The sequence below is a fragment of the Netta rufina genome (genome assembly GCF_964035555.1).
Source record: "Netta rufina genome assembly, chromosome: 1".
Lineage (NCBI taxonomy): Eukaryota > Metazoa > Chordata > Aves > Anseriformes > Anatidae > Netta > Netta rufina.
Window position 1 is genome coordinate 103,280,967 of NC_140123.1, and position 27,957 is coordinate 103,308,923.

General features: G+C 35.6%; 1 protein-coding gene across 1 annotated transcript; it reads right to left on the minus strand.

Annotated features, from left to right (window-relative positions):
* Window positions 1-98: 98 nt before the first annotated feature.
* LTN1 (listerin E3 ubiquitin protein ligase 1) lies at window positions 99-27,915 on the minus strand. The gene is made up of 30 exons (XM_084305863.1): window positions 27,806-27,915; window positions 26,518-26,721; window positions 26,086-26,184; window positions 24,316-24,546; window positions 23,637-23,689; window positions 23,122-23,302; window positions 22,245-22,418; window positions 20,962-21,152; window positions 19,747-19,894; window positions 18,593-19,381; window positions 17,953-17,994; window positions 17,260-17,452; window positions 16,286-16,525; window positions 15,930-16,086; window positions 15,545-15,695; window positions 14,690-14,891; window positions 13,632-13,791; window positions 13,324-13,428; window positions 12,906-13,048; window positions 10,909-11,044; window positions 9,824-9,968; window positions 7,968-8,181; window positions 7,437-7,674; window positions 5,876-5,950; window positions 4,713-4,899; window positions 4,084-4,255; window positions 3,166-3,386; window positions 2,523-2,717; window positions 1,769-1,936; window positions 99-1,122 (listed from the first exon to the last, which is right to left on the minus strand). Exons 1-30 carry the CDS (start codon window positions 27,845-27,847, stop codon window positions 1,060-1,062), a joined length of 5,319 nt encoding a protein of 1,772 aa, XP_084161989.1. The 5' UTR covers window positions 27,848-27,915; the 3' UTR covers window positions 99-1,059.
* Between the last annotated feature and the right edge of the window lie 42 nt (window positions 27,916-27,957).

Here is a 27,957-nt window from a genome sequence, read left to right on the forward strand (position 1 = left end):
AAAGACAATTTTAAGATGTAGTTTGATATGTACTATTAATTTCTGGAATTCTGTCAGAGGAAGAGAAAGCAATCCAGGGACTACAAAGACAGACAAAATTAATTTTTTCCTCCCCCTTTATTGACTTTTCAAAGAAATCCACCACAGAACAATACTATCCGAGTTAGAACATATTAGGATGCTACTGCTGCTTTTTAAAAAAAAAAGAAAAAGAAAAAAAGACTAGTGGAATGAAGACAATGTTAAATTCTGATGTATCTACCATTCACAGAGTCCTTATTACGGGACACTGGAAGTAGAGGGTAAATTCAGTGGTATTTTATGTGCCAACTAATGAAGACATTAATTGCAATAATGGAAACGCAAGAACTGATCAGTGTGTATGTCTTATTTAAGGCCAGTCTGCACTACATAGGTAGCAGTTTTCATTGTCATGCAGGAATGATTGGGCTCTCTCTACTCACTTAGGCTTCAGAGTACTCACACTTTCAGGGTGCTGGATGGCTCAGGTTTTTTGAGACTATAAGATGGTTAAAGCTCAATTTCTAAACATTGATTTAGAGCATGCTATGTTTAAATTTCACATTTTAACAGAAAGTTATCACCCTAATTCCATGCCTTAACATATAAGAGCAAAAAGTCAAGTCTTTATACCACCTATGTTAAATTCACCTGTTACATTAAGAGGCATGATCTGGCTTAAGCACATACCACCATGTTAGAGTATACCTAAAATAAGAGGTTTTAATCAACTATGTTGTGGCTTAAACACCGCTTTTCAGACATAACTCTACATTACTTTTGAATTTTTAACATACCTTAATATCTTAAAAATATACAAATTAAAATAAATTATTCTTATATATTTCTTTATATCAAAGAAGAATCTTCAAACTTTTACAAAAAACAGTCCAGAGGTAAATATGTGTCATATCCCACTAGTCAAGAATTTAAAGTAACTGACATTATTTCCAAGTAATTCGCTTCTTTCAACATACAGTTTATTGTCCCCTCTTCATTTATGACTTAGCTCACAGAAATAAGGCAGACCATTTTATTTCAGAAAAATGTCTCTCGACAAAGCGGACAGGTTGATTTGTTGCTGGATGTGAACCATTTGTACTGAAAGAGAAATATGAGTGCTTAATACATGAATGCAAATTGACTACCAAGAACATTGATTTATCACTAGTAATAAACGTTACTTGCCAATAAACTTAAATATCAAAATATTCATTTTGCTTTAAAAAACAAACAAACAAAAAAAGAACAATTAAAAATCCTTTCCCCTTGTGAATTTGTGTGTGTGTGTGTACACAAAGTACAAAAGTTTTGTACTTTTGAGTACAACCTGTACCAGCATACTCAGTAACCACACACCCAGAGCCTATGATGACTTGAATATATTTAACTGTAAATTATCCAGATCAGTAGGATTTACCGAAAAGCATTCTGTGTAAATTAAATTTGAATATTTCTGTTCCCATATCTGAGCTGCTAACATCAATATGCTCTTGCTACACCCTACATAGATGTAATGGCTGAAGTCTTTGAACACAAAACAGTTATTATCTGTTTAGTGTAGAAACTCCTCTCTCACTACATGCCTTTGCAGCTTAGTACAAAATCCATGCAAATTATTAGGAGTTCACTTAATCCCAGATAATCCAACAACAAAATGGGAAACTGATGGCATTTCACTAGAAGTACCTAGTTCAAATCATTAATGAATGAATCCTATTTAGAAGGATTTAGTGTAGGTACTTACCAAGCAAGCTGAATGGAACTTTTTCTTACATGTTCTGCAAGCTTTTTTGGGAAGAGAATAGTTGGAACCATGAATGACTGAAAAACAGATCATGCAATCTTCTACACCCTCAAAACGTTTATCCACATTATTTTTCCACAATGATAAGCCTTCCATAATACTTCCATTCTAGCAGAGAAAAAACGGTTATTAATATACTATAGAATTCCTTCAGAGTATTCTTACTGTTATTCACAAGCACATAAACAAAGCCTCTATACTTTAAAATCTTAAATTATAGTAATTTATCAGTCAACTCATGTTCTACAGATAGTAGTTTAGTCTTTAGAAATGCAAGTAATTCTCACAACAAAAGGAATGCACTGCTAATTTCAAAAATTTCATTCAACATTTTCTTTGTTTTGTTCTAGGCAAAAATGTGCAACTTAGCAACCACCAAACTTTTAGAATTTCACACGCTGTGTTTCTTTTCCAAAGTATAGCTGGAATGGCATAGGATGAATACTGGCCCATCCCTTATGAGATCTAGATTCTCATCTTTGGCTGTGGATTTATCAGGATTTACTAGGCAGGTAATTTTACCTACCTCTTTGTTTTAGCACCTGGAGAAAGCAGATGATAAGAGTGATCAAATCTATAAAGTCACATTTGAAACCTGATGAGAGTCATTACATAAATCTAAATATATTACTAGGAATATTTTTTTTTTTATCAGGACTAGGTTTTCAAAACTAGGGGCTTTCTCTAAACTCACTTGATGCGTTAGATACGTGCTTAACTGTAGCATCCAATTGCGCCATTGCTGAACAGCCACGCCAACTCTCTTTCCACTCTCAACTGTTATGGACCCCAGTGGGTAATTTGTTGGAAGCTGTATTATTAGTTCAATAAATATATCATCAACTGAATAGGTAGCAATGACTTCCCGTGCAGCAGACCGAGCTTTCACCTATGAAAAAAATGCAAGTATTAAAAATCTCCACAACCAGAGAGATTTACACACCATTTCTAGCCTTACATTAAATAATTCTCTGAGAAAAGTGTTTTCCTGGTCTAAAAGAAAGTAGAAATTTTCTCGTACCTTGCCAATCTGAAAAGAAATTACCAGCCATTTTTCCAATCTAGTGGCTGATTATATTTTTTAATGAACCAAACAATCTTGCATTTACTTCCTCTACTTTTCCAACATTCTTAAAACCCTTTTTTTCCAATTTATTCTAATATATACCAACTGACTATATACATGTAGATAGCAAGCTAAATTACAATCTCATCAGTCATGTAGAACAAAAGTGCAATCATATAAAATACTGTCATACAGTCTTGCTCTGAGAATCAACATTTCTCTACAAATCTGCAAAAAAAAAATAAAAAAAAGAACAAGAAGTTTCACTAACCGTCATGCCATTAAATAACTGTGTACTAGTTTGAACTGAAGATATTTCCTGTGAAGAAAGCACGCTGCTGACATACTTGCTTGTAAATTTATCTACAACACTGAAGACACGTTTCTCACAGCTATTCCACCAAAGCCTAACCATGGCTGGCAGGTCTTTCAAAGTTATATGATACACAGTACAAGCTAAGTGTGGAATTTGGGATGACAGGGCTCCTGTTCCTGTGAGAGAAATAAAAGGATGTTGCAATACTCTTAACACAGACACAAATATTGCTTCTTTCACATCATACACACACACACACACAAAAAAAAAAATATATATATACACACAACAATATGTGTGATAATAGGAAATTCATTTACCTGCTCCTTCTAACTTTGTTACTATAACTGATTGTTTGATTCCACCTTTCTCTATGACTCCTGTTTCTTAGACTAACATCTCATAGCTGGAAATGCATCTTCTAATTTATAGATGAACTCTAGGTGGACTACCAGAAGCCAAGAATAATTTTACTTTCTAGAAATTCCAAATTGCTCACTTCAGAGTGATGAAGCAGATGTTTGAAGCACATGTGAGGTTTGCAGTGTTCTATGGAAGTATATAAACAGATAAGCAACATCCTTCTCTTGGGAAGCTGTGTTAGTAATTCCCCAAACTACCCTATTTCTACCTTTCTTACTGTCATCCAGATAAACAGTTCTGCAACACATGATGATATTCAAGCACAAAATTAAAAAATGAAAACTCAGTATCTTTGCAGGTATATTAAAAGGTGTATGAACGTTTATAAGAGTACATAAAATAGCATTTTAAATGAAGCATTTTCAATTTATTTTTTTAAACAGAAAAGCATATTTAAGCCTCAACAGTATCAAAACTCTTTCAAATGCACAAACGCCATTCTTTACTAACCTTTAACGTCTAAATGAAGCTCTTCAGTAAAGAAGGTTTTTGTATCCTTATTCGGAACTTCTGATATTGGCCCAGAAAAGACAGGGTTTTCAGGCATAAGCCTGAACAAGTGATAAAGCAGTTTATTCAAGCTTTTTGTTCTTCTAAGGTATTGTGAATAGAGAACTCGTAGCTAATAGTGTTAAAAAAAAAAAAAAAGAAAAAAAAACACAAAAAGCAGATGAGACTTAATAAAAAATAGTTTTCTCTGCAAATAATACAAACACGTTTCCGTAGGGAGGAAGAGCGATCCTGAGATTTGGAATTTGTGTTTAGAAGAGCGATTTAGCTCTCTGCAAACTTCTGAGCAACTAGAAATGCATACAGTATAGCAAGTTGTTTGAAAATGGCAAAAAGAAACATCTATTAATGAATGTTAAATTTTTATCATCTCTAATACTGCCATCCCTAACTGTAGCATACAGAAACCTAGATCTATTGATGTTTCCAGAATCCCACTAATTCCACAAAAAATGGAGGTAGGAAGACGCATAATTAAAAGAATAAAAAGTCTGAATGAAACCTCAAGGCTCAAACCATGTGAGTGTTTTAAGAAATTCACTTTAAAGGAAAATGCTCTGAGTGTATACCTGAGAAGAAGCCGCTTTGAAGAAAGTTAACGTTAACTTCCAAGTGAGAAGATATCCAAGAACAAGGCAGAACTCATCACTCAAGGGCTGAATAACTGCAAATTCTCCGACTGGAATGCATTCTAGGATGTTTTCTAGTAAGACCTCTTGAGTGGCAAGGACAGACATAAGAGCAGCTGGAGGCGATCTATGGAAAGACATCATCTGGCATTGTAAACTCAAAACTTCAGTAGAGCATTAACTGAATTTATATTCACAGCCTTCCTAGCAATCTTTTAGTAAAACCATCTATGTAGAACATCTAAGGAGATTTTTTATTACAGGAAAAATGTACTTTCAGATTGCCACACCAGTGGCAATTTTACCAGGTTTTTTTTTTTTCCCAAAACAGACCGTTGGTCTCTTTACCTCTCAGAAGAAGAATATAAACTGAATGCTGATCCCAGTCTGAAAATGTGAGTTTGGTCTATGACTGAGCTGATTTAACCCATGTCAGGGAACGCTTCAATTTCTTCTTTGTCAAGCCACCAACAAAAGAGCAACTGAACAATGGATCTCCTAATCGTTGAATGTGTTGGGTGTGGGTTTTAGCAATGCATTATAACATCTTTTGCAGCTCTGTAGTAAAACATGCTATTAATTGCTGGGCTGAAGTTTTTTATTTGTTTTTGTTTAAATCAATTATTGTATTCCCTCTTCAGACTTTTGGCTTTATCAGATTCAAGATGTATAAAACACCCAGGTCAGTTTTGGAGGTCTTCGCATTTAATTTAATTCATGGATAAATTTGTCTAAAAGGAATAATCCAGGAAACTGAAGTTACTTGTGCAACTGGAAATATTCTCAATACAGCAGTCCCATATAAGAACTCTTGATATTGTACAATGGAACATATATGCTCCAGTTACTTTAGTAACTGTATCCAGAAAACTATTAAACTATTAAACATTAAAAATGTTATTTCCAGTTTTAGTACAAAGGCAGATTTAATCGAATTTATTTTATATATTCAATATTTATACCCCTACTGTCATAATTATCTTATTTTTTCCTTTTAACATCTTCTGACAGACACTACTCTGCTGCAAACCAACTTTTCTAACAGACAGTAAAAACAGGGAAAACGATAGTAAAAAAAAAAAAAAAGAGGAAAAAATACACACAATGCTGATTCTTCCTCTTCATCACCATAGGATTTGAGATCTTCATCATCAAATTTAGGCAATTCAGGCATTAATCTACAGAAATACAGAAAATTAATTTAATTTTTACTATGTTCGTAGTATGTGAGTAATGTACAGTTCTTTGACTATTAATGTCAACGTTCCTGATAATCAATATAATCAGGGAAATACTTATCAACACCTTTTTGTAAAGTAAGGAATCTTTAAGAGACATGTCATGCAAAGCTGGTGTCCTGGTTTCAGTTAGAACAGAATTAATTTTCTTCCTAGTAGCTGGTGGAATGCTGTGTTTTGGCTTAGGATGAGAAGAGTGCTGATAACACCCCGATGTTTTAATTGTTGCAGAGCAGTGCTTATACCAAGCCAAGGACATCTCAGCCTTTCGCTCTGTCCTGCCAACAGGCAGGCTGGGGGTGCAGTAAGAGCTGGGAGGGGACAGACCCAGGACAGGTGACCCAAACTAGCCAAAGGGGTATTCCATACCATCTGACGTCATGCTAAACAATATATAGGGGTGGCTAGCCGGGGGGAGGGGGCCGGACTGCTCGGGGTTAGGCTGGGCATTGGTCAGCGGGTGGTGAGCAATTGCATTGTGCATCACTTGTTTGTACATATTAGTAGTAGTAGTACTATTATCATCATTGTATTATTATTATTATTATTGTTGTTATTATTATTTTCTTATTAAACTGTCTTTATCTCAACTCACGGGCTTCACTTTCCATTTCTCTCCCCCGTCCCAGAGAGGGAGGGGGGAGGGTGAGCGAACGGCTGCGTGGTGTTTAGCTGCCGGCCGGGTTAAACCACAACAGCTGGTTACAGATTGACAGCCGCCAAAGAGCTTGTAGCCCTGCTCAGCTCTTCTCCAAACCTTTTAACCATCCCCAGTCATGCTAAAATAAATTTCCCCATCTCAAAACAAAGCTATACTGAGGCATTAAGATGTAACAAGTACAATGGTTGCTTCTTATGCTCAAGTCAGCTGCTCTGCAGTCTGCATTTTGAGAAGTCAAATGCATCCTGTTTTTCAAATTCTGTATTTTTTCCATATGAAAGATATCCAAACAAGTTCACAAGAATACCACACTTTTTTTTTTTTTTCACTTTCTTACCTAAATTAGTGAAAATAAAATGGTCATGCTGTTTAATGATACTGTGGTTACCAGAAACTTGTAATGTTTCAGTTTACATTTCAGGATTTATGAGCATTAAAATAGGTGCTAAAGAAATAGCATTCTAGTTACCACAGTGATATCTATGTAACTATGATACAGAAAATAAAATTGTATTTTCCTGTACTGCAGTAAAATTTCTCAGTATATATTTAATCTGCTTTTATAAATAAATTTAGCATTCATAGCTTTAGAGCCTATACTCTGATCCAGAACACAAGTTGCCCGGTTAAGCATTTTCTCCCATACTGACACATAACTTTACTAAACAAGTACATGTTCTACAGTATATTGGAGAGAAAAAAAAAAAAGAAAAAAAAAACAACAGGGAAGGAGATGAAGAGAGCAAGAAATTCGTTGATTCTTACTTATACAACATGTGGTAGACAGAAATCTGTACAGGTCTAGCCCAGAACAGCAACAACGGACACAGTGTGTTTAACAGAGTCTGTAGTTTATCTGGCAGGTTTGTTTTCTGGCCTGCAACAAACTTCGCTGGCAATTTATGGTTTAACAACTGGTCCTTCGAGATGTAAGTTAGAGCTTCGCCCAAAGATGTTAATACAGAGTTCTGAAAAGAGCCTTCAGCTGCAGTTTTGGTTTCTCCTATTTAAAACAGAGACAGGTAAGCTGTGATGCAGAAGGTGCAGATGATATCATAGACAAGCATAATTAGAAACAACTCACATCGTGTTTAGAAGAATTCATCTAATAATAAGAGCCAAAGAATATAATTCCTTCACCAATTAACATGTTTTCAGGAAAGTACTATTTTTTAATGAACTATGTTAAGATAATATTCCTAGAAATTGAAAAAAATGGCCCAGCAAGTTCTATTTCAGAACAGGCTGGTATGTATCACTAACTAATAGCCTCCTTGCCAGTTACCATATACTCGCCTGTGACTTTCACCAACAAAGGTAACAGCAAATTGTGAATTCCTTCAGAAAAGAATTCTTTCCATTCACTGATCAAGTTCACAGGAAGGTTTTCAGTAGTCTCAGGAGCTGCAGCTTCAAAGTAAGCACTAAGGGCAGATGCCAGGTCACAGCTGACACAAGCAAAAATCTGCACAAGTGGGATATGATAAAGCGAATGGTTTTCACATGTTGTCTAGGAGAAAAAAAATAAGAGGAATATTTCTTAATCACAAATGTGCTTTGAAATGTTTTTTTCGCATTCCTCATCTATATCCAAAAGTGTAATTTCACAGAAGACTAAGCTGCAAAGACTATTTTATAACTATTTGAAAAAAATAGGTTTGAAAACATAATCTGTACCTTAGTAAGACATGCTGAATTTCTAAGTCCCACCAATGTTTCAAATTCTAGATTGCTTCCCTTATGTGACCTTCTTTAGAATGACAGACAGAAACTGCCACCAAGTGGATTTGAATAGAAATGTATGCAACTGCAGACAATCTGTTACACTTGTAGAGCCAAGTGAGCCAAAACTGCACATGAAGTGAGCTCACTTTTCTCTCCCTAATGTCTGTATTTCCAAATTGTAAAAAGAAATTAACAATGCATTATTGGAAACTGGAAGTTATTGAAGTGATTATCAGGGGAATATTCTCCTAAAGCAGCTCCTTTTAATTTTTATAATTCCCCCTCACCCCACCTCCCCAAAAAAAAAAAAAAGAGGAGTATCATTAAATCTTACAAATATTCATAAGCAATTGATCTATGCAACAAATTTTTCATAAAAGTTCTTTCAGAAAAAAACTTAGGAAAATAAAGTTTTGAGGCACATACTGCACAGGTAAGATTAATCTTGAGACCAAGAAAGGCCACATGAAAGTTTCCACACCCTGGTGATATTTTCCACTGTCTTGCTGATTTGATTTTGGAAACAGAAGATCTGGTCTTACAACCAGAGCCTTATTTCATCCTTCTCTATAGCAGCAAACCTCAAAGAAGAGATTTAGTATTGTTTGTGCTTTTAAACCACGCATGAGCTTTGCCAAAGCTCAATGAAAAAAAAAATTTAGAATTTTGCACAATTCTTTTTAACACTATGTCAAATACTTGCTAAACTGAGATGACTGTGTTCCTGCCACATCCAGGGAATAATCTAAAAAGTTAGCTGTATCAGTACTGAAAATGTGACATAGGCACTCATGTGGTATGTAAAGTATATATATTCTTAGTTCCATTTTGGGGTTGAGATCAAGTTATCTTTGAAATGATCCTTACTTCAAAGTACTAGGAAATTAACACACACTAGATGAAACAAAGTTCATAGAATCACAGAATGGTTTGGGTTGGAAGGGACCCTTCAGGACCCTAGTTCCATTCCCCCTGTTATGGGCACGGACACCTTCCACCAGACCAGGTTGCCAAAAGTTACAACTGTTAAGACAATTGTCGTTAAGACATCCCGATTTCCATTCTTCTTGGCAATCTTCATGCATCTTTGTTCAAACTTAACTGCTATATGTCATAGCTTCTACAATGTTTCACTGCATCATCCAGATATCCACCCTCCCATTTTGTACAGATATTCATATAAACAGATGAACTATTAACATACAGCTTTCAAAGTCTGAGGATAAAACATTGATCAGAGAGCCCACTAAGATAATAAAAATGGAGTTATTTCCTAGCCTGTTTTTTTTGTTTGTTTGTTTTTGTAATTCCTCCTTCATTCCTTCCCCCTTGCCCTAGCCAAAATTAGTCTAGATCCTTCAGAAGGCATTAGGAGATTGTGTTAAGAACTGCAATGCAATGGTTAGTAATAGTCTCTTTCATCTTACCTCTAACCAAGCCAGCATGGAGCACATGATAAAGTCCCATTCATTATCAGCCAAAGGAGCTGTGGAATACTTCAGCAACAAGGGAAGGTAACGGATCATCTCTATGTTGAAACCCAGCAACTCAGCACTTGTTTCTTTCAGATTGCTGAAATAAAAATACAGCTGAAGCTAACATATTGTCATGTTGTAACCACAAGTATTTATTTTCTTGCCTTTGCTTCTCTTAGGACAAATTAATACCAGTCTCTCTGCCCTAGGTGCTATTGACACTATTTCAGAGCTAGGATCCCACCTTAGCTACCAATCCTAAATAAGTCAGTCAACAGGTACAAAACAGACTATCAGAGGTACGTGCTCATTTGCATGTTATATTAACAGATTCCTAAAATTGTAACACTTACAATTAGCAGTGAAAATTAGCAATTTTAACTTAATCAATGCAACAAAAATAGTTTATTTTTTTAATTAAAAACTGACTTAAAATAAAAGCCCTCAAATGCCCCAGTACTGTATATTATTCTCCGACTGTGTTGCTTGGGTTTTTCTCACTTCACTCAAACAAAGGTAAGTGTAATTTTACTCCTTGTTGGAAGTGTAGCTTTCCAAGTTACAATTTCAGGTGCAAAATTTAAAACAAACAAACAAACAAACAAACAAACAAAAAACACTTCAGTTTGGTACCCAAGTTTTCTTTTTGCTATCTAAATAAGGCATCAGAATTTTGAACTGAATATGCAGCTGCACCTGCGAAGCTGGTTGGTTCCGCATGCTTTGGAAAATAGTTACCATCTAGATGCATAAACGAGCTCCTGGTTTCCCAGCCTTGATTACAGGTTTAATGTCAGACCAACTTTCTTACACCTATTTATCTTCATATAATTCCTTTCAATAAACTAACTAGATACTTAGAGACAGGTATATTAAACTGAGGGATGCAGTTCTACAAAGGCTTGAAAATATAGTATTAAAGCATCAGGTGACAGTTTTAACTTGCAATTTGATTTTGAGTTAATGACCACCCTTTGTTTATAAACTCTTTACAAACTGGAAAAAAAATTATCAAATGGTCTCAAAGTTGTACCCACCAGCTAAAGAGAAAGTTGTCTTCATTATCGTTTTTCCAAGACATTATGATTTTTAATATCCCAGGTAACAGATGATCGCAATCAATACTGCTGTCATTTAAGCAGGAATTCAAAATGGAAAGACACCCAAATGCTCCTATGACATAATAAAAACATCCTCAGTAGGTCTTAATTATCAGGGCAGGTAAATATTAGAATGTGTGTCAACTGATTGGATACTTTAATAGTAATATCATGACATAGTTTGGATAATAGCTAAGCTTTTTTCTTTCAACACTTAGCCCACAGATGCCCTTGTTAAATCAAAATTACTGCATCCAACCCAAACTAAAAAAAAATAAAAAAATGAAATCAAGCCACTAAACCAAAAACTCCTACGAGAGTCATACATGGTTTACACAATTAAAAGGAAAAATACCTGGTAATATTTAAATTTAATTGTGCTATTAAAAATGTAGTATCCCAAACAATAATTTGGACAGATGATTAAGTAAATGTAAACGCAAGGTGTGAATTCCAATACTGTTGCAAGAGTGACAGCTTTTACTTTCACATTGAAATACTACTGTTGCGTTAGCATTGTTTTCCGTTTTTAAGGAAAACTGCATGCACCCAGATTTCTTGGAGAACAAGAATGTTTCTTACAGGCACAATAACATGGAACTGAGTTAAAGTACCACATATGCATAGCAAGAAACCACACACTTCACTTAAGCAGCAATGATTTACAAGAAATTTACCAGCACTTTCCTGATCTGAAAAAAAACTAAACCTTGAATGGTGAGCCCACATCCTACGTCACACTTAATGGGAAAAATTGCGTATATATTGTCTGTTCAGGAACCCCTAGGAAAATGAGAAGCAGCAGAAAGGAAAATGCAGACCAGAGTTACAAACAAGAATACTCTACAAAGAACAGAGTAGCAAGGGAGCAGTGAGGATTCTTCTTCCTATTTTCTCTTTAAAGTTTCAAGGCCCCATTTGGTTGGTTCACTGGCTCATTCATAGAGCCAGGACAGCTTAACAAACTAAGTCTGAAGAACAAGTGCTAGGGAAACTGTATTTAAGAATCAAGATTCCTCTCAATTGCTGCATAAAACTAATGCTGAAAAATTTTCACATTCTGAGGACATTCACTTGAAAGAGCTCATCTGAAAACGTGGGGACACTGCCAAGGGACAGATGTCAACAGTTTAAAACAACCATAGTTTATTCAATTTAAGTATGGTTCTGTTTAGAAAACAAGCAAATTTTCAGGTTTTTATAAGACTTATGAAGTATGTTCATGAAACCATGAAAGCAGTACTGAGAGAAGATAAGGTGTGCATGGTTTTGTTTAACTGCATAATAAGAATGTAGAAGGACTTTGTATAATTATTTCCAAAGACTGAGCTTGAAAAGCAGTGAGTTTGTGAAAATTAGCATTTTTTCTAAGGAACATTCAAAGCAATGTTGTAACACATTTCAATCACCTCATTAAGTAATTTTTCAAAAGCTGTTAAAAGTGCATGCACAAGAGCTCTGACTGAGCATACTGTATTATCCCATGCACTGGACGAACTGTTCAAAAATTATACAAGAACTTCGAAAAAGTTTGGATGCTGAAGTGTCTAAAATCAATCACAACACTACCAGTAGACAGCAGAAATAATATGCATGCTATGTAACGCCTAAATAATTGAAAACTTTGATATTTACAAATATGTCTAAATCAGATAGACTGATATTGCTAAAAGTATTTTGATACTGCCTCACTTCTTCTTTGATCTATCTTTTAAGTTCTAATTTTGGACCCGGCAGCATAGCCTGTACTTCCTTAGTAAGACAGAAAACCACTATGACAAACAGCCTAAAAGAAATATGCAAAATGAAAAGACATTTCATTCTAGTAAAATTTCTACACTTAAAATTAATGCATCTTAGCTAAAAGTAAACATTATTACAAAGTGACATTCTTAAATTCTCATGAAGTGGGCTAAGGTAGAAAACCTACTGACCATCAGTACTGGAGAGCTCTGTCTGTGCACATGTCATAAGTTTGGCCACGCAGTGGAAGACCAGTTCTTTCTTTTCTTCCTCCGTTAAAAAGGTTGATAAGCATTGAAGTGTATGCAATCTGCCCTCTGTTAATGGCAGAAACCTATTCATGCAAACAGAATATCAAAAATAAACATACCCAAAAGTTTAACTAGTAAACAAAATGTTAACTGGCTCATAATGAACACAGAACCATCTAATATTCTGTGATGCAACTAACCCCATACATTACAGTGTTTCACTTTTACATAACACATACATATACTACCAAATTTTCGGTCTTCAGATGTCATTCATTAGAATCAGTATAATTTATCATCATTAATATTCGCAATATAAACTTTGCATAAAAGGTCATAGGCAACAGCATTTATATACCCTTCGCTTGTCTTAAAAAGATGTTTCATCTCGCAGGATACCGCACTTTCTGCACGAATCAGTTTGGCCATGGTTAAGGACCAGAGTCTTCCATGTTCCTCTGACCTTCAAAAGAACAAAGACCCTGTTTAATAACTGCAGGTGAACAGTGTTTCACAACAAAACTGTTTTATGAAGCATCAATCAACATACAAAAGGAAATATGGTACTTTATACTTTGCACTTTATACAAGGCAAAATACAAAGACATAAATTGTATTTCAATTCAGGGTTGTATTTCAATTGAGGTTTTACTTGCTCTTACATACCTATCAAATACTGTTTGCTGAAGGTCAGCTGTATTACTAAGCGTACTGAACTTCTGATATGTAATATGCATTTCTTCTAACATATGAAGATATTCCAGAAGCAGGTAAGGAGGATTCTCCAATTCTTCAATCCATTGTAACGAATACAACAGCTCTGCAACTAATTAAACAGCAAAAATAACTACTGAATATACTCAGTGAATATGCAAGAAGTTTCAGATTTTTTTTTGTTATGTTTTGTTTTAATATATTTTTAATGCATTAAGAAGATGACATTTACACACAACTTCAGGTACTTCAGAGCATGAACTGGGTATCTGCAATTGCACCATAAAATACAAAGAAAAAGTTACAATAATCTATTCTAGAAGTTCAGGAAATTTTAAACCCTAAATCCTCTCTTTTTATTTTTTTTAATATACATTTCTTGCAGACAAGGCAATCAAGATCTAAATTAAAAAAAAAATAATAAATTAATCTGATGCTAAGAGCTAGCATAGAGTTTTTTTTCTTTTCCATCAGCTTACAAAGACCTCCACTGACCAACTACACTGTTCTTCACAGTGAGACTTCTGGAAGTAGAATTTTTAATTGGAAGATGCTCGCTCTAATCTGAGCATTCTCAAATAAAAAGAAATGAAATTCCACCTTGTTGAATTAAGAAAAACTGCTTCCTCAAAATATCTTTATGTCATAGCTAAATACTCACGGCTGTTATTTGTCAGCATGGACACAGTTCCTGCTGCTCATTCATTCCAATGTACCATACATGCTTTTAGAACAACTCTGAAGTTCACTGTAAATTTAAGCTTCTTTAAAATTAAAGTTCTGTTGAGACAGCATGTATGTAACAGCAAAAGGCCCTAACAGTATAAGCGCTACACAAACTCATACTTTAAAAGGAGAACTAAAGAAAAAAAAAAAAACACATAAATGGAACAAGAATGATTTCTGATAGTTATATGCCAAAATTTACCTATTCATTTCTAATTATCAATTAATGTAGATTTAGAACTAGTATGAAATCAAAAATTCTTTGTTTTATCACCGTAACTTACTTATATTGTCAGTTTTCTTTCTTTCTGCATCATCATTTCCATGGACCATACCATTTTCCAATACAAGCATCACCATTTTACTTAATAAGGCTGAAGTACACAGATGCCCTGGAAGTTTAGTTGTGCCAGATAGTTTAACACAGGATCCCAAATGCTCACAATTCATACTCAGCCTTCCTTCCAAAAGAGGTTTGTGCATCCACTGTAATATGTACATAAAAAGCGTATGAACAAATAATTGCCATTTTAACGACACATAGAAGTAGTAGTTAAAATTCAGAATTATTAAAAATAACCATGGGTCACCCGCTCCAGTATATAAAGAAAACAAATGCACAGCAGTAACTTAAACCTGCATTGTTGCTTCAGAAATAAATGTGTACCTTTAGAACTCTGTACAATATTACAAAAAGTAGTAGGGTTACTGAAGATCGGCAGTTAGACAGGAAATTATTTTTCTCCCAATCTATTCATGTCAGCATTTTGTTTACACTCAGCATATCATGTTCTTCGGCAGATATTAGTGTCTTGCAAAAAAAGAATCATACAGAATAATTAACTTAAAGATAGAACATCTTCCTGGGGTACATTCTGTCGGACAAGATTTCTGAGTTGTAAAGCAAGTTGCTGGTATTCCACAAAGAAAAGGATAATTTCACACTGGAATGATTTTCTGCAGTAGTGGGAGAAACGGGCCCATACAAATACAGATTTTGTCCTCCAGCATGGGTAGAGGCTGAAAAGAAACACTCAACAGACACATGTATAATCATAACTGTGGTGCTGTATCAGGGACAGAGACTTGGAAACAGGTAAGACTGACTACATTGTGAAAGTCAATTATCACTTCCGTACCTCAGCAGAAAGAGACTCGCGCAATTTCACCCACTCAGTTCTGTTGGGTGTAACATGCTCAACGTAAGCTCCCACCAGACATCCTGACTGTCTGTCAGCTTCCAGAAGCATAGACAGCAAGTCACTAACCGCAGAGATCAAAACCTGAAGGCTGAGAAAAAGGGAAAACAAGTTTGGCACTATGCAGTAAAATCCTGCTCCTTTATATCATATACAACGCTATTAACATGCTGTTTTAATTATGCTATTAGCCACAGTTCTCACCTCTGACAGTCTGAAAAAATAAATAATGCAGATGCCAATTAAATATAGGAAAGTATAGCATTGATCTTGGTTTGTTTTGGAGAACAGTGTATTACAAAATGGACGTGTACATTACAATTACCTTTTAACATCCAAAGTGGAAGACTGAATTTGATTCTTGATCCACAGTGCAGATTTAAGCAAAAAGCTGCTGCTCTGTTTCTGCATACTCCGAAGTTGATGGACAAGTGACTTTACACCAGACATCCAAGTGTGTTTTAACTTACATACAAGTAAATCTATTATAGAAAAAAAAAAATAAAAAAATATATCCTACAGCAACAATCACTAGTCTAAAGGTACTAGAGCAAGAAGAGAATTCTCTTTTCTATACAATTACGTATGATAACTGTCATACGGGCAAATATGTAGGTTTCCAGCTGTGCAACAATTTTCAACCCATGGTGGTCAGAAATACAACTTTTTTTTTCAAATTACCTGTTAAGTGTGTAGCATCCTGCCTCTGAGCACACAGTTGGAAGATGGTAAGCAGCAAGTCTTCTGAGGATGGCATCAGTAAACACCCTTTCACTGAGCTGAAAAAGCTTGAGGCTACATCGCAGATGAAAGACACTGAAGGTTCAGTATTTCCAGCTTCTGAAAGGTCTCTAGCTTTAGACAGAGCTGCCTGAAGTTTATCAATAATCCTTTCAACGTAAGTTTCACCAATCAAAGATTCTATTGGAGATTGGAAAAGGATAATGTGCTTTGGTAATGTGACAAACATAATCACTCAAAGACATCGTGTTAATATGCATGTATTTCTTTTTTATTTACTAATATTGAATATAAAAATCAAGCAACAAAGTAGTTTCAGTCTAAAGTATGCCTAAACTCTCGTTCTTATTCAACAGCCATTTCAGATCACATAGCCAAAGGTCCAAATAACCAAATATCCTTTCTCTAAATCAACTTAAACACAAGGCAAGTCAATAGAACAAATACAGAGTGATACCTCTATCCCTTTCATGTATTTCTAATTTCTGGCAATCCATTTTAACAAGCAAACCAATGCACACGAGTCCATAACCACCACTTTTTATATTCTATTTTTGAAGGTAAATTTTAGATAGTATGGTTTAAAAGCCAGTATTATTTTACAGCACATCAGCTAATAAATGCATCTACTGAAGTTCTCCTCAATTTTTCAAACTTGCAAATCTGAATCTGTTCTTTATACATTGACCTTTGTTTGCCTACAGAGACAAAAAAAATAATGTGATGATCGTGATGCACATGGTGCTTATGAAATTAAACTAGGCATGATTTTTGGCTCAGGTTAAAAAAAAATAGAAGGAGGAATAGATGTTGCAAATTAACTACCCTGGAAGATCCCAAGTTCCTTCTGATGTTCTGCAAAACAGAAGTGCAGTATTTACATTTCATGAAGCCCAAAGAATAAATATGCTTACCATTTTTAAAGTGTTGTGACAACACCAAGCTCAGGATGGTCCACCTTTCTGAAGAGGCTGATTGTGTTGAGGCTGGTATGGGTTTTAAACCCAGGTGACACAGATCATCTGCCAGCATTACAAGTCTTTCTCCAAGCGTATCTCCTTTCAGCCAGTCAGAGACTAAGGAAAGTTTTGTTGTACTTGAACATGCCTGAATAACAGGAAAGTCATTCTAATAATCTTTTGAGGTTATTAACTTGTATTACTAAGCATAGCATTAATATCCACGCATCAGAAATAATACATGAAACCTAAAAAGGCAGAATGGGAATCACATCACAGAAAGTTTTGTCTCTAGGTCTGTGATGATTCCTTCCCCCCCCGCTAAAATAGTGATGGATACCTAATCTGCCACTATTTTATGGCTTTCTAAAAAATATACATGAGCATACATACCCATTTTCAAAGCTAAGACACACACACTGATAGTCAAGGGAGAATGATGATTAGATGATTAATACAGATGATACAGATGATATAACCTCAGACTTAAATAGGGTTAAAACAACACAATGAAATTATTATTAAATGATTTTATCATTACTTTAAAAAAAAAAAAAAAAGGAAAAAAAAAGATCAGTCTAACCCATATAAGCAAAGTTAATACCACAGAAATATTCAAAACCATGCAAAACAATAAAGAAGAGGTACCTTCTGAATTATCTGAAGAAAAATAATCCATTTCATATCCATCTGGAAGGAAAACAGAATTGCATAAACAGAAATTCTTTGCTGAATTGGAAGCATTTAATATTTTTATTTTAGTTTGCTTGTTTTACAACTTCATTTTCTGCAGAAGATAAGCACGAGTTACTAAGTTGCAGGAACTTACTGAATCACAGAATGGTTTGGGTTGGAAGGGACCTTAAAGTCCACCTAATTCCAACCCCCTTGCCATGGCTACCCATCTCCCACTAGAATGATTAGTTGATTAGTTATTTTGCCTCTCAAGTCTCTCTCCACCACATAGACCAATAAAGGATTGTACTTAAGAGAAAGGTTGCTGACAACTGATATAAAAGCACACTATATAAAGAAGCAGACAAGAATAGATAATTTGATGTTATTTATATATTTGTAAATATATATATATATATGAGACAAATATCTCATACGCTTTCACTCCAACACTGTAATGTCAACCCTTTTCTAAGTCTACCTTCATTAGGCTGAACTTATCCAAATTCATGTAGAATACCTTCCATTCCACATCCCCAAAATAAGATGATTAATCAATCACAGTCCACAATAGAAACTTCTATAAAATCTAGTAAAAAAATATATACAATACCTTTGTTAAGTCATCAAGAATGACTTTCCTTTCATCATTACTGCTGCAACAATTAAGCACACTGTACAGAATATCAACCAGAAACTGTGTGTCTTTCCTCCAGTCTTCTTTCAGCCAAGTTATTAAGTTCATATACAGAAATTGTACAGATGGATTTTCATGATGAACTTTTGTTTCTCCTTGGGATTCAGCAGGAGTAGAGCTTGTGTCATTTCCCTGCTCTAAAAGTACTTGAAAAACTCTGTCTGAAGAAAAAGAACTCAGTAGGGCAGAAAGGAATTTCAAATGCTGCTCTGACTTATGCTCATTGACATACACAATACTCAGTTCAGAAAGGTTACAGACTAAGTTTTCTAGAGGTTCCTTCCTTAGAACTGAACTATGCTGTAAGTAAGCCTGAATTTCAGAGTCACTATTCTTTCTCACTTCTGTGAGCTTTCCATTCTCTGTGTTCCTTTCAGATTCATCCTCATCTTTAAATTTGATTTTTACAGATTTTCTGTTGTTTGATTTTGTAGCAGTCTTTGGATTCTGAAGAACTTCTAGCATACCAGATATGGCAAACAACGGTTTCTCATCAGCATCCAACTTATCAACATGAAGCACACACAATTTTAAAAGATGGTCCCAAAAATTTGACAACAGTTTCTGGAAAACTTCTTCTGTACCATCATCACTGGAGACTTCAGCTTTAGCTTCCCAGGAGCTCAGTGTTTCTGCTATTTGATAAAATAATGGTCCATTTTGCAACCTGGGCTCCTGAAGTACAGCATCTATGATAGGAATTAGCTACAAAGGCAAAAAAATAAAGAACATTGATCCAACTAGATAAGCATTATGTTCTTTATAATCCCAGGAAATACTAAAATTCTTAAAGACTTTCTGGAACCAGTGCCAAAAGCCTCAGAAATAATCATGCTTATATACATAATAAACAGGATGCTCAATTTTTTTCTTTTTTCCATGTAATTTAAACTGTGCAGAGGTATGGCTGATTTTATAGCAAGGAAAACATTGAACAACTTCAGCGTTATTTTCTTCCATTACATCCAGTGAGGCTTTCAACAGAGAAGTAAGTTCTCACAGAAATATATGTTTACCTTTCCTTAACTTCATTTTATTAAATGTATACACAACAATATTTTAATGAATACCTGGTCATTTATTAGCATTTGATGAATTTGTCTTTGTTCATCTTCTTCGTCTACTTTCTGTAGTATGGCAAAGCGCAGACATTCCATAAATGCAGATATAATTGCTGAACTTTCTGAAGGACTGGCTATTGCTCGCTCACTCGACAACCTGTTGAAAGGTAACATTGGTTGGGGGAAGACACTCAGTTACCTGTGCTTCTGAGAAGCCCAGTACCTGTGCACTTCAATGCACAAGGTAACCTTGAGTACGTTGCTTTTATCCAGATAACACCAATATGAAAATACATGTTCGAAGAGTTAAAAACAGTAGGTCCAGGCATGTCATATAAACTATAGTAGGATAACTTTTTCATTTTGTTTTAGCATTCAGTGCAGGAAGGGAACTATTTAACTTGAGGAAACTAACCCACTCAGGTATACTGTCTACTGTTTCAGCTATTTGTCAAAACTCATCTGCAATTTTCTATATGGTATTCAAAACCAATCCTTACATAACTACTTTCTCCAAGAACTTTGCTAATGACCATCACAAAAATCAAGAACTGAATTTTGTTTAAATAAGTTGTATTTTAGTCTTTCAGAAAATGATGTATATATGCTTGTGTATATAATGCATAAATATGTAATATTTAAATTACATTTGATAGGCAGTTGGTTTTCACATTTTAAAGGCAAAATATGATAGCAGTTCAAATCTTTTAAAATCTGTATCATGAGAATTCAAGTTCCTGCATACAGTAAATTTCACAACCACGATGCTAATCCTCACTAACCTCTGTAATAAAAAGTGAGACCTCTGCACTGGTGAGAGGTGCCTGGTATCTCGAAAGTCACTCAACTTTAAATTCATTTTCCATTTTTAAAGTTATGGAATAAACATTCTTATCTTTCCTCGTCAAAGTTTTATGTTTTTGGCAAGGAATAGATAAAAAAGAAGGTTGAAGGTTTAAGACGACAGGGACAGCCACAAAGGATTGACTCATCTTTGGATAAAAATATTTTGAAACTACAGTTTTCAAATATCATAATGAAAAGAGTTTTTTCCACAAAAATAAGTGATGCATGCATATTTAGTCAATATCAAATGATTGACATATACCGATATGTCAATATCCTTGACATACCAAGTCAAAGGATATAAATGCTTAAAAGATTATTTCTGTTTCCAAACATGAAAGAGACCGACAATAAACAAATACAGTTTGTGGTTCATACCCTTGAATTATAGAGCTGAAAAAAGTTCTGAAATATTCCAGCTTTGGTTCTGTGATGCCAGGAGGTACCTTGCTAATGAATGGCAAAAGATTTGGGTAGATAACAGTAGCAAGGCCTCGTCCACCTTCTCGAAGTACTGTCCATAGCTTTGGTAGAACTCCCTTTTTGGCATTTACATGACTCCAACAGTCCTGTGGAAAGAAACATAGTTGTTGTAAATTAAATGAGAGTACATTGACTTAGAAGAACTCCCTACCTAGACATTTAATCTACCTCCCTAAACTGTAGCTGAAGAAAGTTACTGTAAAATTTCGATTGACTTTCAAGTATTCAAGGAATACAGGTATTTTTAAAAATTACGTTCTCCCTATTTCAGCTTGCGAATATTAAGAAGTTAGTGCAATAAAACTGTTCCAGTATTGTTTAAAATCTATGAAATTTTCTTAGCAAACTGCAATTGGAGACTTCTCTTTAATCATACTGTATTTAAGAATGCTTCACAAAAATCATTATCATAAACGCTTCTGTATCCAGTTCTCAGTTCCTGTAATTGAGCATAAGCAATGATTTCAAAATCCTAACTTAAGAAGCATCATTAACTTCAAAACTTCCAAAATAATCTTCTGATGGTTACAAAAATACTTCAGCATTTTCCTCCCATACCCCAAAGATTTTTGTCATCTGATCTATCACCGTACAAGATACCTATATTTATAACAAACCCAATAAACAAAGATTTGTTTTTCCACAAATTGTTACAGTTTATACCAGCAGTTACAAAGTATCTGCAACATTAAACTCTCAAAACATATCAATCTATGAGGAACACTGCTTGTCCTGCTATGAAATTAACTAAATCTGGTATTTTACTTTAAAAAGTTATGGAACCAAACACCAAATTAGAACAGGAAACCAAAAAAAAAGGACTCAGGATCATTTTTGTAACCTTTAAACAAAAAAAAAAAAAGGTTTTAACAATTTTTAATCCAAGGGATTAAGGGTCATTTAATTATATTTATCAAACAACCTATACTGGATAGGACGGAAAATATTATGAAAAAAATATATTAAAAAAAAAAAAAAAACAATATAGGAAAGTTATACTGATACTCTAAGGAGGAGGAAGGAGTGTGTCCCATTAATAAATTCATGCTAATAATTAACAAGAAAACACAGTCAAACTGTTCTTCCTCATTCTTCCTTCACAAAGAACTCTCGTGCTCACTCAAAAGTTAAGTGTGACATTCCAATAAAACACCTGCCCCTCAGGTTTATTATATTACCTCAACAGTGGCAATAACATAAAGTACAGCTTCCCAAAGAGCAGGACACACCACTGCATCACTGTCGTCAATGCTGAGAAGAACAGCAGGACAAACTCTTGGTGCTTCACCTTTCACCAGCTCAGGCAAGTATTGGCATAAAGCAGAAGCCAGCTCAAAGAAAGCTGAACGAACCTGACAGGCCAGAGAAAAATAAAAATGTTAGGGAAATGACAAGAAATGTTAGGGAAATGACAATCTATACTACGCATAGATTTATAACATTCCTTTTAAAGTTAGAGTAACTTACAACAGGCAGCCTTGTATTTTAGCACATCAGCAAAGGTTTGAATATTAACGAAAATAAAAAAATACTTGATAAGCCTGTTTAAAATTTTAAATTAATTTGTTTGGTGATAAAACACATTAAACATTTCATTTTATAACATATGTCTGGAAAGGTACGTTTTGTCAAAAGTACCTTAAAACATTTTAATAAATAACTACCAGAATAAATTCAGCACTCTATGTAGCTATTGGTCTTGGCAGTAGCAAGATAAAACAGTTAAAAAAATGAAAATCTAAAAGCACGATGACCACATGCAGTAAACTAATTTTTTTTCTTCTATGTGAATTTGAAAGGACTGCAGACTGCTAAGAAGATGATTGTGACACTGAAATAACAGATTAGCGTATTAGACAAATCTTAAAACAACATTGTCTACTTAAGACCTAGAAATCTGAAGACTATTTCTAACATAAACCAGCAGACTGCAAAGATCATTCTTGGAGATCAAAAGGAATAACAAGGAATCTTTTGATCTCCAAGAACCTGCTTAGATCAAATGCATGATCTTCAACTAAAACCCAACAAAATAAGTAATTAAAACAAAATTACCTGTGGTGTGCTGTGTCTGCCATATTTCCAAAATTTGTTTTGAGACAGAAGTGACATTAATTTTTCCTCCAATGACTGCATCTCTTTCTTTGGCAGCATGCTAAGTAATTTTTTTAAAGCTAACAATGAACAGGTCAAAATCCGGAAAAATTTGGCTTCTCTTTCTTCCTCTGGTACAGTTCTAAGAAAAATAAAACAAAAGCAAATTTTAAATTAATCAACAGGCTTTCCATAGGTTCTAAGGGTACCAAATTACTTTATAAAGTGTTAGAAAGTGTTTCAAGTCATCCTGTCTTCCAGCTATTCATAAATATTGTTTCTAAAAGATATTAAAAAAGAATTGGATGATTGATAGTATAAGTACTTTTGTGAATGTTAAGTCCCACAGAAAGTTACTGGGATCTGGACTCACGTAATTATTCTGTCTTTTGAAACAGAACTAAATCCACTGCCTCAAGAATGAACCCAATACAGACCAAGACCTAAACCACACACATTAAAGCAGGCTAACATACTGGGGATCGCTGAGTGTATCAGGTGTTTCCTTTAGAAGGTGATCTTGAAGAACCTGGAGGGGAGAAAAAAAATATATATAAATATACATGCATACATTCATGTGACAATATAGTTTGTAAGTTATTCAGAAACAGCTCTACATTCAGAACCCAAGTCTCTTAAACATATTTTAGATATGCTACTGAGAAAGGACACAATTTAATGGACCCCTGTTAAACACAGTAGCTGTGGTACTACACTGGTTGAATCAAAACTTCGTAATACTTTGTAAGTTGCAGTCCCATGGTGACACGCTTCTGGCAAAAAGAAGCCAAACTGAGACAAAACACAATGGTTATGTTTGCATATGATGGGTCAGCAATGCAAAATTTCACCTTTTTTAATTCAGTTTCACGTATGATTGGCAGAAGAGCATTAACCCTGGTAAGAACATCGCTTGTAGAGGCTTTCTGAAACAGTGTTCAGCACTCTTTAATCACCTACTATTGCAGATTAACAGCTCTTGCATCATTATTACATCTGCCTGCAACATTATCTGATGACCAAGCATCATTACATGGAAATAAAAAATTACCTTACTGAAATTTAACCATGAATAGGTGGGGGCAGGATGAGTTTTAAACTTCTATTAAAAGTTGATATATACTCATACAAAGCTTTAAAGACATACTAACTTACATTAAGAATTTCATCTTTACAGAATGCTAAGGCTTCGGGTTGTTTGCTTGAAGGAAAAGCTTTTTCAAAAGCTACTTTTGCAGCAGAAGCAGCAGGGGAGTAAGTGTCACACTGAGCAATCAGCCAGTATCCCATGATACTTTTTAAGTAAGGTGCCAAGTGTTTTTTCACTTTAAGAATCAGTTGCTCAAAAGACTGCTGAGTTGCTTCTCGAACACGGCGATCGTGATCCTGTTAAAGCAAAAAGAAATGTATTTTTGATGCCAAGCACTTCAAAGCAGAAATGACAAAAAAAGCTGTCTCTCAGTTCAGCCACTTTTGCAATGAATCAAGCTATGCAGTTTGAAAATATGTGAGCATCCCTACATAAAGAGAAGAGTCCTAGCTTAGCACCAACATATTCCCAATATATTGCTGTTGTGGTTTAACCCGGTCAGCAGCTAAACACCACACAGCCGTTTTCCCCCTCCCTCTCTGGGATGGGGGAGAGAAATGGGAAAGTGAAGCCTGTGAGTTGAGATAAAGACAGTTTATTAAGACAGGAAAATAATAATAACAACAACAACAATAATAATAATAATAACAATAATGATGATAATAGTACTACTACTAATAATGTGTACAAACAAGTGATGCACAATGCAATTGCTCACCACCCGCTGACCGATGCCCAGCCTAACCCCAAGCAGCCAGCCCCCCCACCCCAGCTAGCCACCCCTATATATTGTTTAGCATGACGTCAGATGGTATGGAATACCCCTTTGGCTAGTTTGGGTCACCTGTCCTGGGTCTGTCCCCTCCCAGCTCTTACTGCACCCCCAGCCTGCCTGTTGGCAGGACAGAGCGAAAGGCTGAGATGTCCTTGGCTTGGTATAAGCACTGCTCTGCAACAATTAAAACATCGGGGTGTTATCAGCACTCTTCTCATCCTAAGCCAAAACACAGCATTCTACCAGCTACTAGGAAGAAAATTAACTCTGTCCTAACTGAAACCAGGACAATTGCACATCCAGAACTGTAACCTTTTCCTGATATCCATAACTACAGCTGCTATCTCCATTTTATATAAACATTTAACAGAAAGAAAATAAAAAAAAAAAGGAAGAAAAAACAGAAAGTCTTGAAGATGCTTTTTGAATTAAAAAAACCATAAGCTTACATAGACTGTGCATTACTTATTTGCAGCTATCCATTATTTGTGCATGTATTTACAACATCATGACTTTCTAAGCTCTTGGCTCCCAAAAGAAACATTATGAATTGCTTTAATTTTCAGAATAGTTATGTATTTTGTTCACTATCTTGTTTAGAACAGTAGTCAGTCCAGATAGTTTGCAGATGTATTAAATATTGTATCAGAAAATTAGCTGGCTACATATATATATATATTTAATAACAAGTCTGGCCAGCTATTAATCTTAGATCAAAAAAATATATAATTTTCTAAACAAAACAGCACATTCTCTTTATCTGTTCTGGTATCTCCATAAAAGAACTTTTCAAGAGAAGAAATATTTTGTAATCCTTTTAAGATGAAGGCCCAACAAACAGCAAATACAACCCAGGCATCAACAGTTCAAGGTTCCACTGTATGGAAACATCTCAATAACAAAGAATGCTACTTTTCTGTTTCTTCTTTTTTTTTTTTTTTCCTTCTTCTAGAATAAGCCAGCAATTCCAACAAAGTTAGATATATCAGTAGGACCACATTACAGGTTTTCACAGGAAATATCCAGAGAAGTTCTTAATTTAGATACTTTTAATACTTACTAGTGAGATTTTACAATAAATTCTTGGCCAGTACGGAAGAACACCTTTAACCACTTCGGCTTCTCTTTCTTTGCACATCGTCCCAAACTCCTGCATAGCCTAAAACCAAGATATCAACAGCATGATCTAAGAAGTGTCAGACATACACATTCTCTAGTTTACCAGCTTCTACTAGACAGTGCCTCTATTTTCCAAAATCAATTCATTTCTGGCAATTGGTTATCCATAGAGTTAATTTTATGAATGCTCTGTCAGCAGTGCCTGACAGACCTTTTAAGTCCTTCAAGGTACCTTCTGTACTGCAACTCTAGTAAATTTACTGGTACAAACATACAACTGGCTACCATGGTAGATTCCTTTGCCATACTTAAGAAAAAAGTAATGCTCTTCCAACACAGATACTTTTTTATGGGGGACAAAGAATACACCCACTTTTAATTTTGTTATGACATCTCTTTTAGAGAGTTTTCGCAACACCATTCGAAAATCAGCATCCACCAGGCTGTCTATTTCCTCTGCTCCTTGAACTGCAGGCACATATCCGAGATCACTCTGAGATGTTCCAAAGCCAATAAACCCAGGCACTGTTCCACGTTCTTTGGCGAGGAGCTCTGCAGCTCGGCCGCTGCTAGAAGGCTGACAAAAAACAGGGACATACATCAGTTATACATCTCAGTCACTTTATCTAATTTTGTGTGCATCAGGCATTCAAAATAATGATTAGTGAATACATAACGTAAATCATTACGTTACATAATTAACTACCTATTTAAAACAAAGTTTCTCAAAAAAGGCCAACCATACTTTAAAGGCAGAAGTTTAACCTAGAAAATTAGTTTTCTCTGTAGAATCAGCATTCCATTTTTTTGTCATGACTTTAACACACAAATACTTTATGAGAAGCTACTTTTATACACATTCAGAAAAGGTATAATAGAAGAGACCTTCCCTAAGTTAACAGTTTATTAAGAAACTATTTATCCTCCTTCACTACTTTTCCAGTTTTTCTTGTGTTATTGCGTACTGCAACACAGCTCCCAAGGAATGCTCATGTTGTCACGAGGGACAATTAAAACATGCTTCAAAGCATGATACAAAGCGGGTGACACTGGTGGTATGGGGGTGGTTGGAGCAGATGATCTTGGAGGTCTTTTCCAACCCTAATGATTCTGTGATTCTGAAGGGCCACGAAGAATTCAGAGGAATGGAGCAAAAGGGTATGTGTGTAACACACACAGCATATTGCAACCCATCATCGTCACAGGGAGTGCTTTGAAATTCAACATATAATGCAGTTTGTCCCAGTTCAGCAACTCCTTGCTCATCATATGAGTGGCCTCTTTGGAAGTCTGTCCTGAGACCGAACACCACCTTATGGTTCTCTGTCATTCCTTACGCTCCAAACACCCACTAAATTCTCAGTGACAGCCACAGATCCGACATTTTTTGTTAATTAACACCAACTTGCCGAAGCTCACCGCATATTCCCACTTCCTCGAGGCACGTAAGCCACGTTCCCAGCTGACTACGTGCCTTTTTTTTTTCTTTTTTAACCCATTTTAACCGCGGGGGAAGCCCCAGCACCGAGGACGCCCCTCTCTCCCCCACTACGGAGCAGCTCCCCCAGGGCGGTCACAGCCCCCCCAGGGGCCCGGCACGGCCCGAGGGCACCCCTGAGGCCAGGGCCCGCGCCCCGGTGCCGCCATGTCGCGGCGCTCACCCGCAGGTTGCCCTTGGTGCGCTGCTTGTTCTTGCCCCCCATGATGGCGCCAGCGCTTCCGTCGGCGCGGGGCGGGGAGCGGCGCTGCGTCACGGGGCGAGGCGAAGGGGCGGGACTGCGTGAGGTATCGGCGAATATCGCACAGGGGGGTG

What these genes read in the sequence shown, in the direction of transcription:
- LTN1 (XM_084305863.1), bottom strand. Translation starts at nt 27,847, where the DNA reads ATGGGGGGCAAGAACAAGCAGCGCACCAAGGGCAACCTGCGG. An exon ending in TTCTTGATGACTTAACAAAG is followed by an intron (nt 17,995 to 18,592) that starts GTATTGTATATA and finishes TTTTCCTTCCAG; the next exon opens with ATGGATATGAAATGGATTAT. An exon ending in AAAGAAAACTGACAATATAA is followed by an intron (nt 13,792 to 14,689) that starts GTAAGTTACGGT and finishes CTGTTTAATTAG; the next exon opens with TTGCAGAGCTGTTGTATTCG.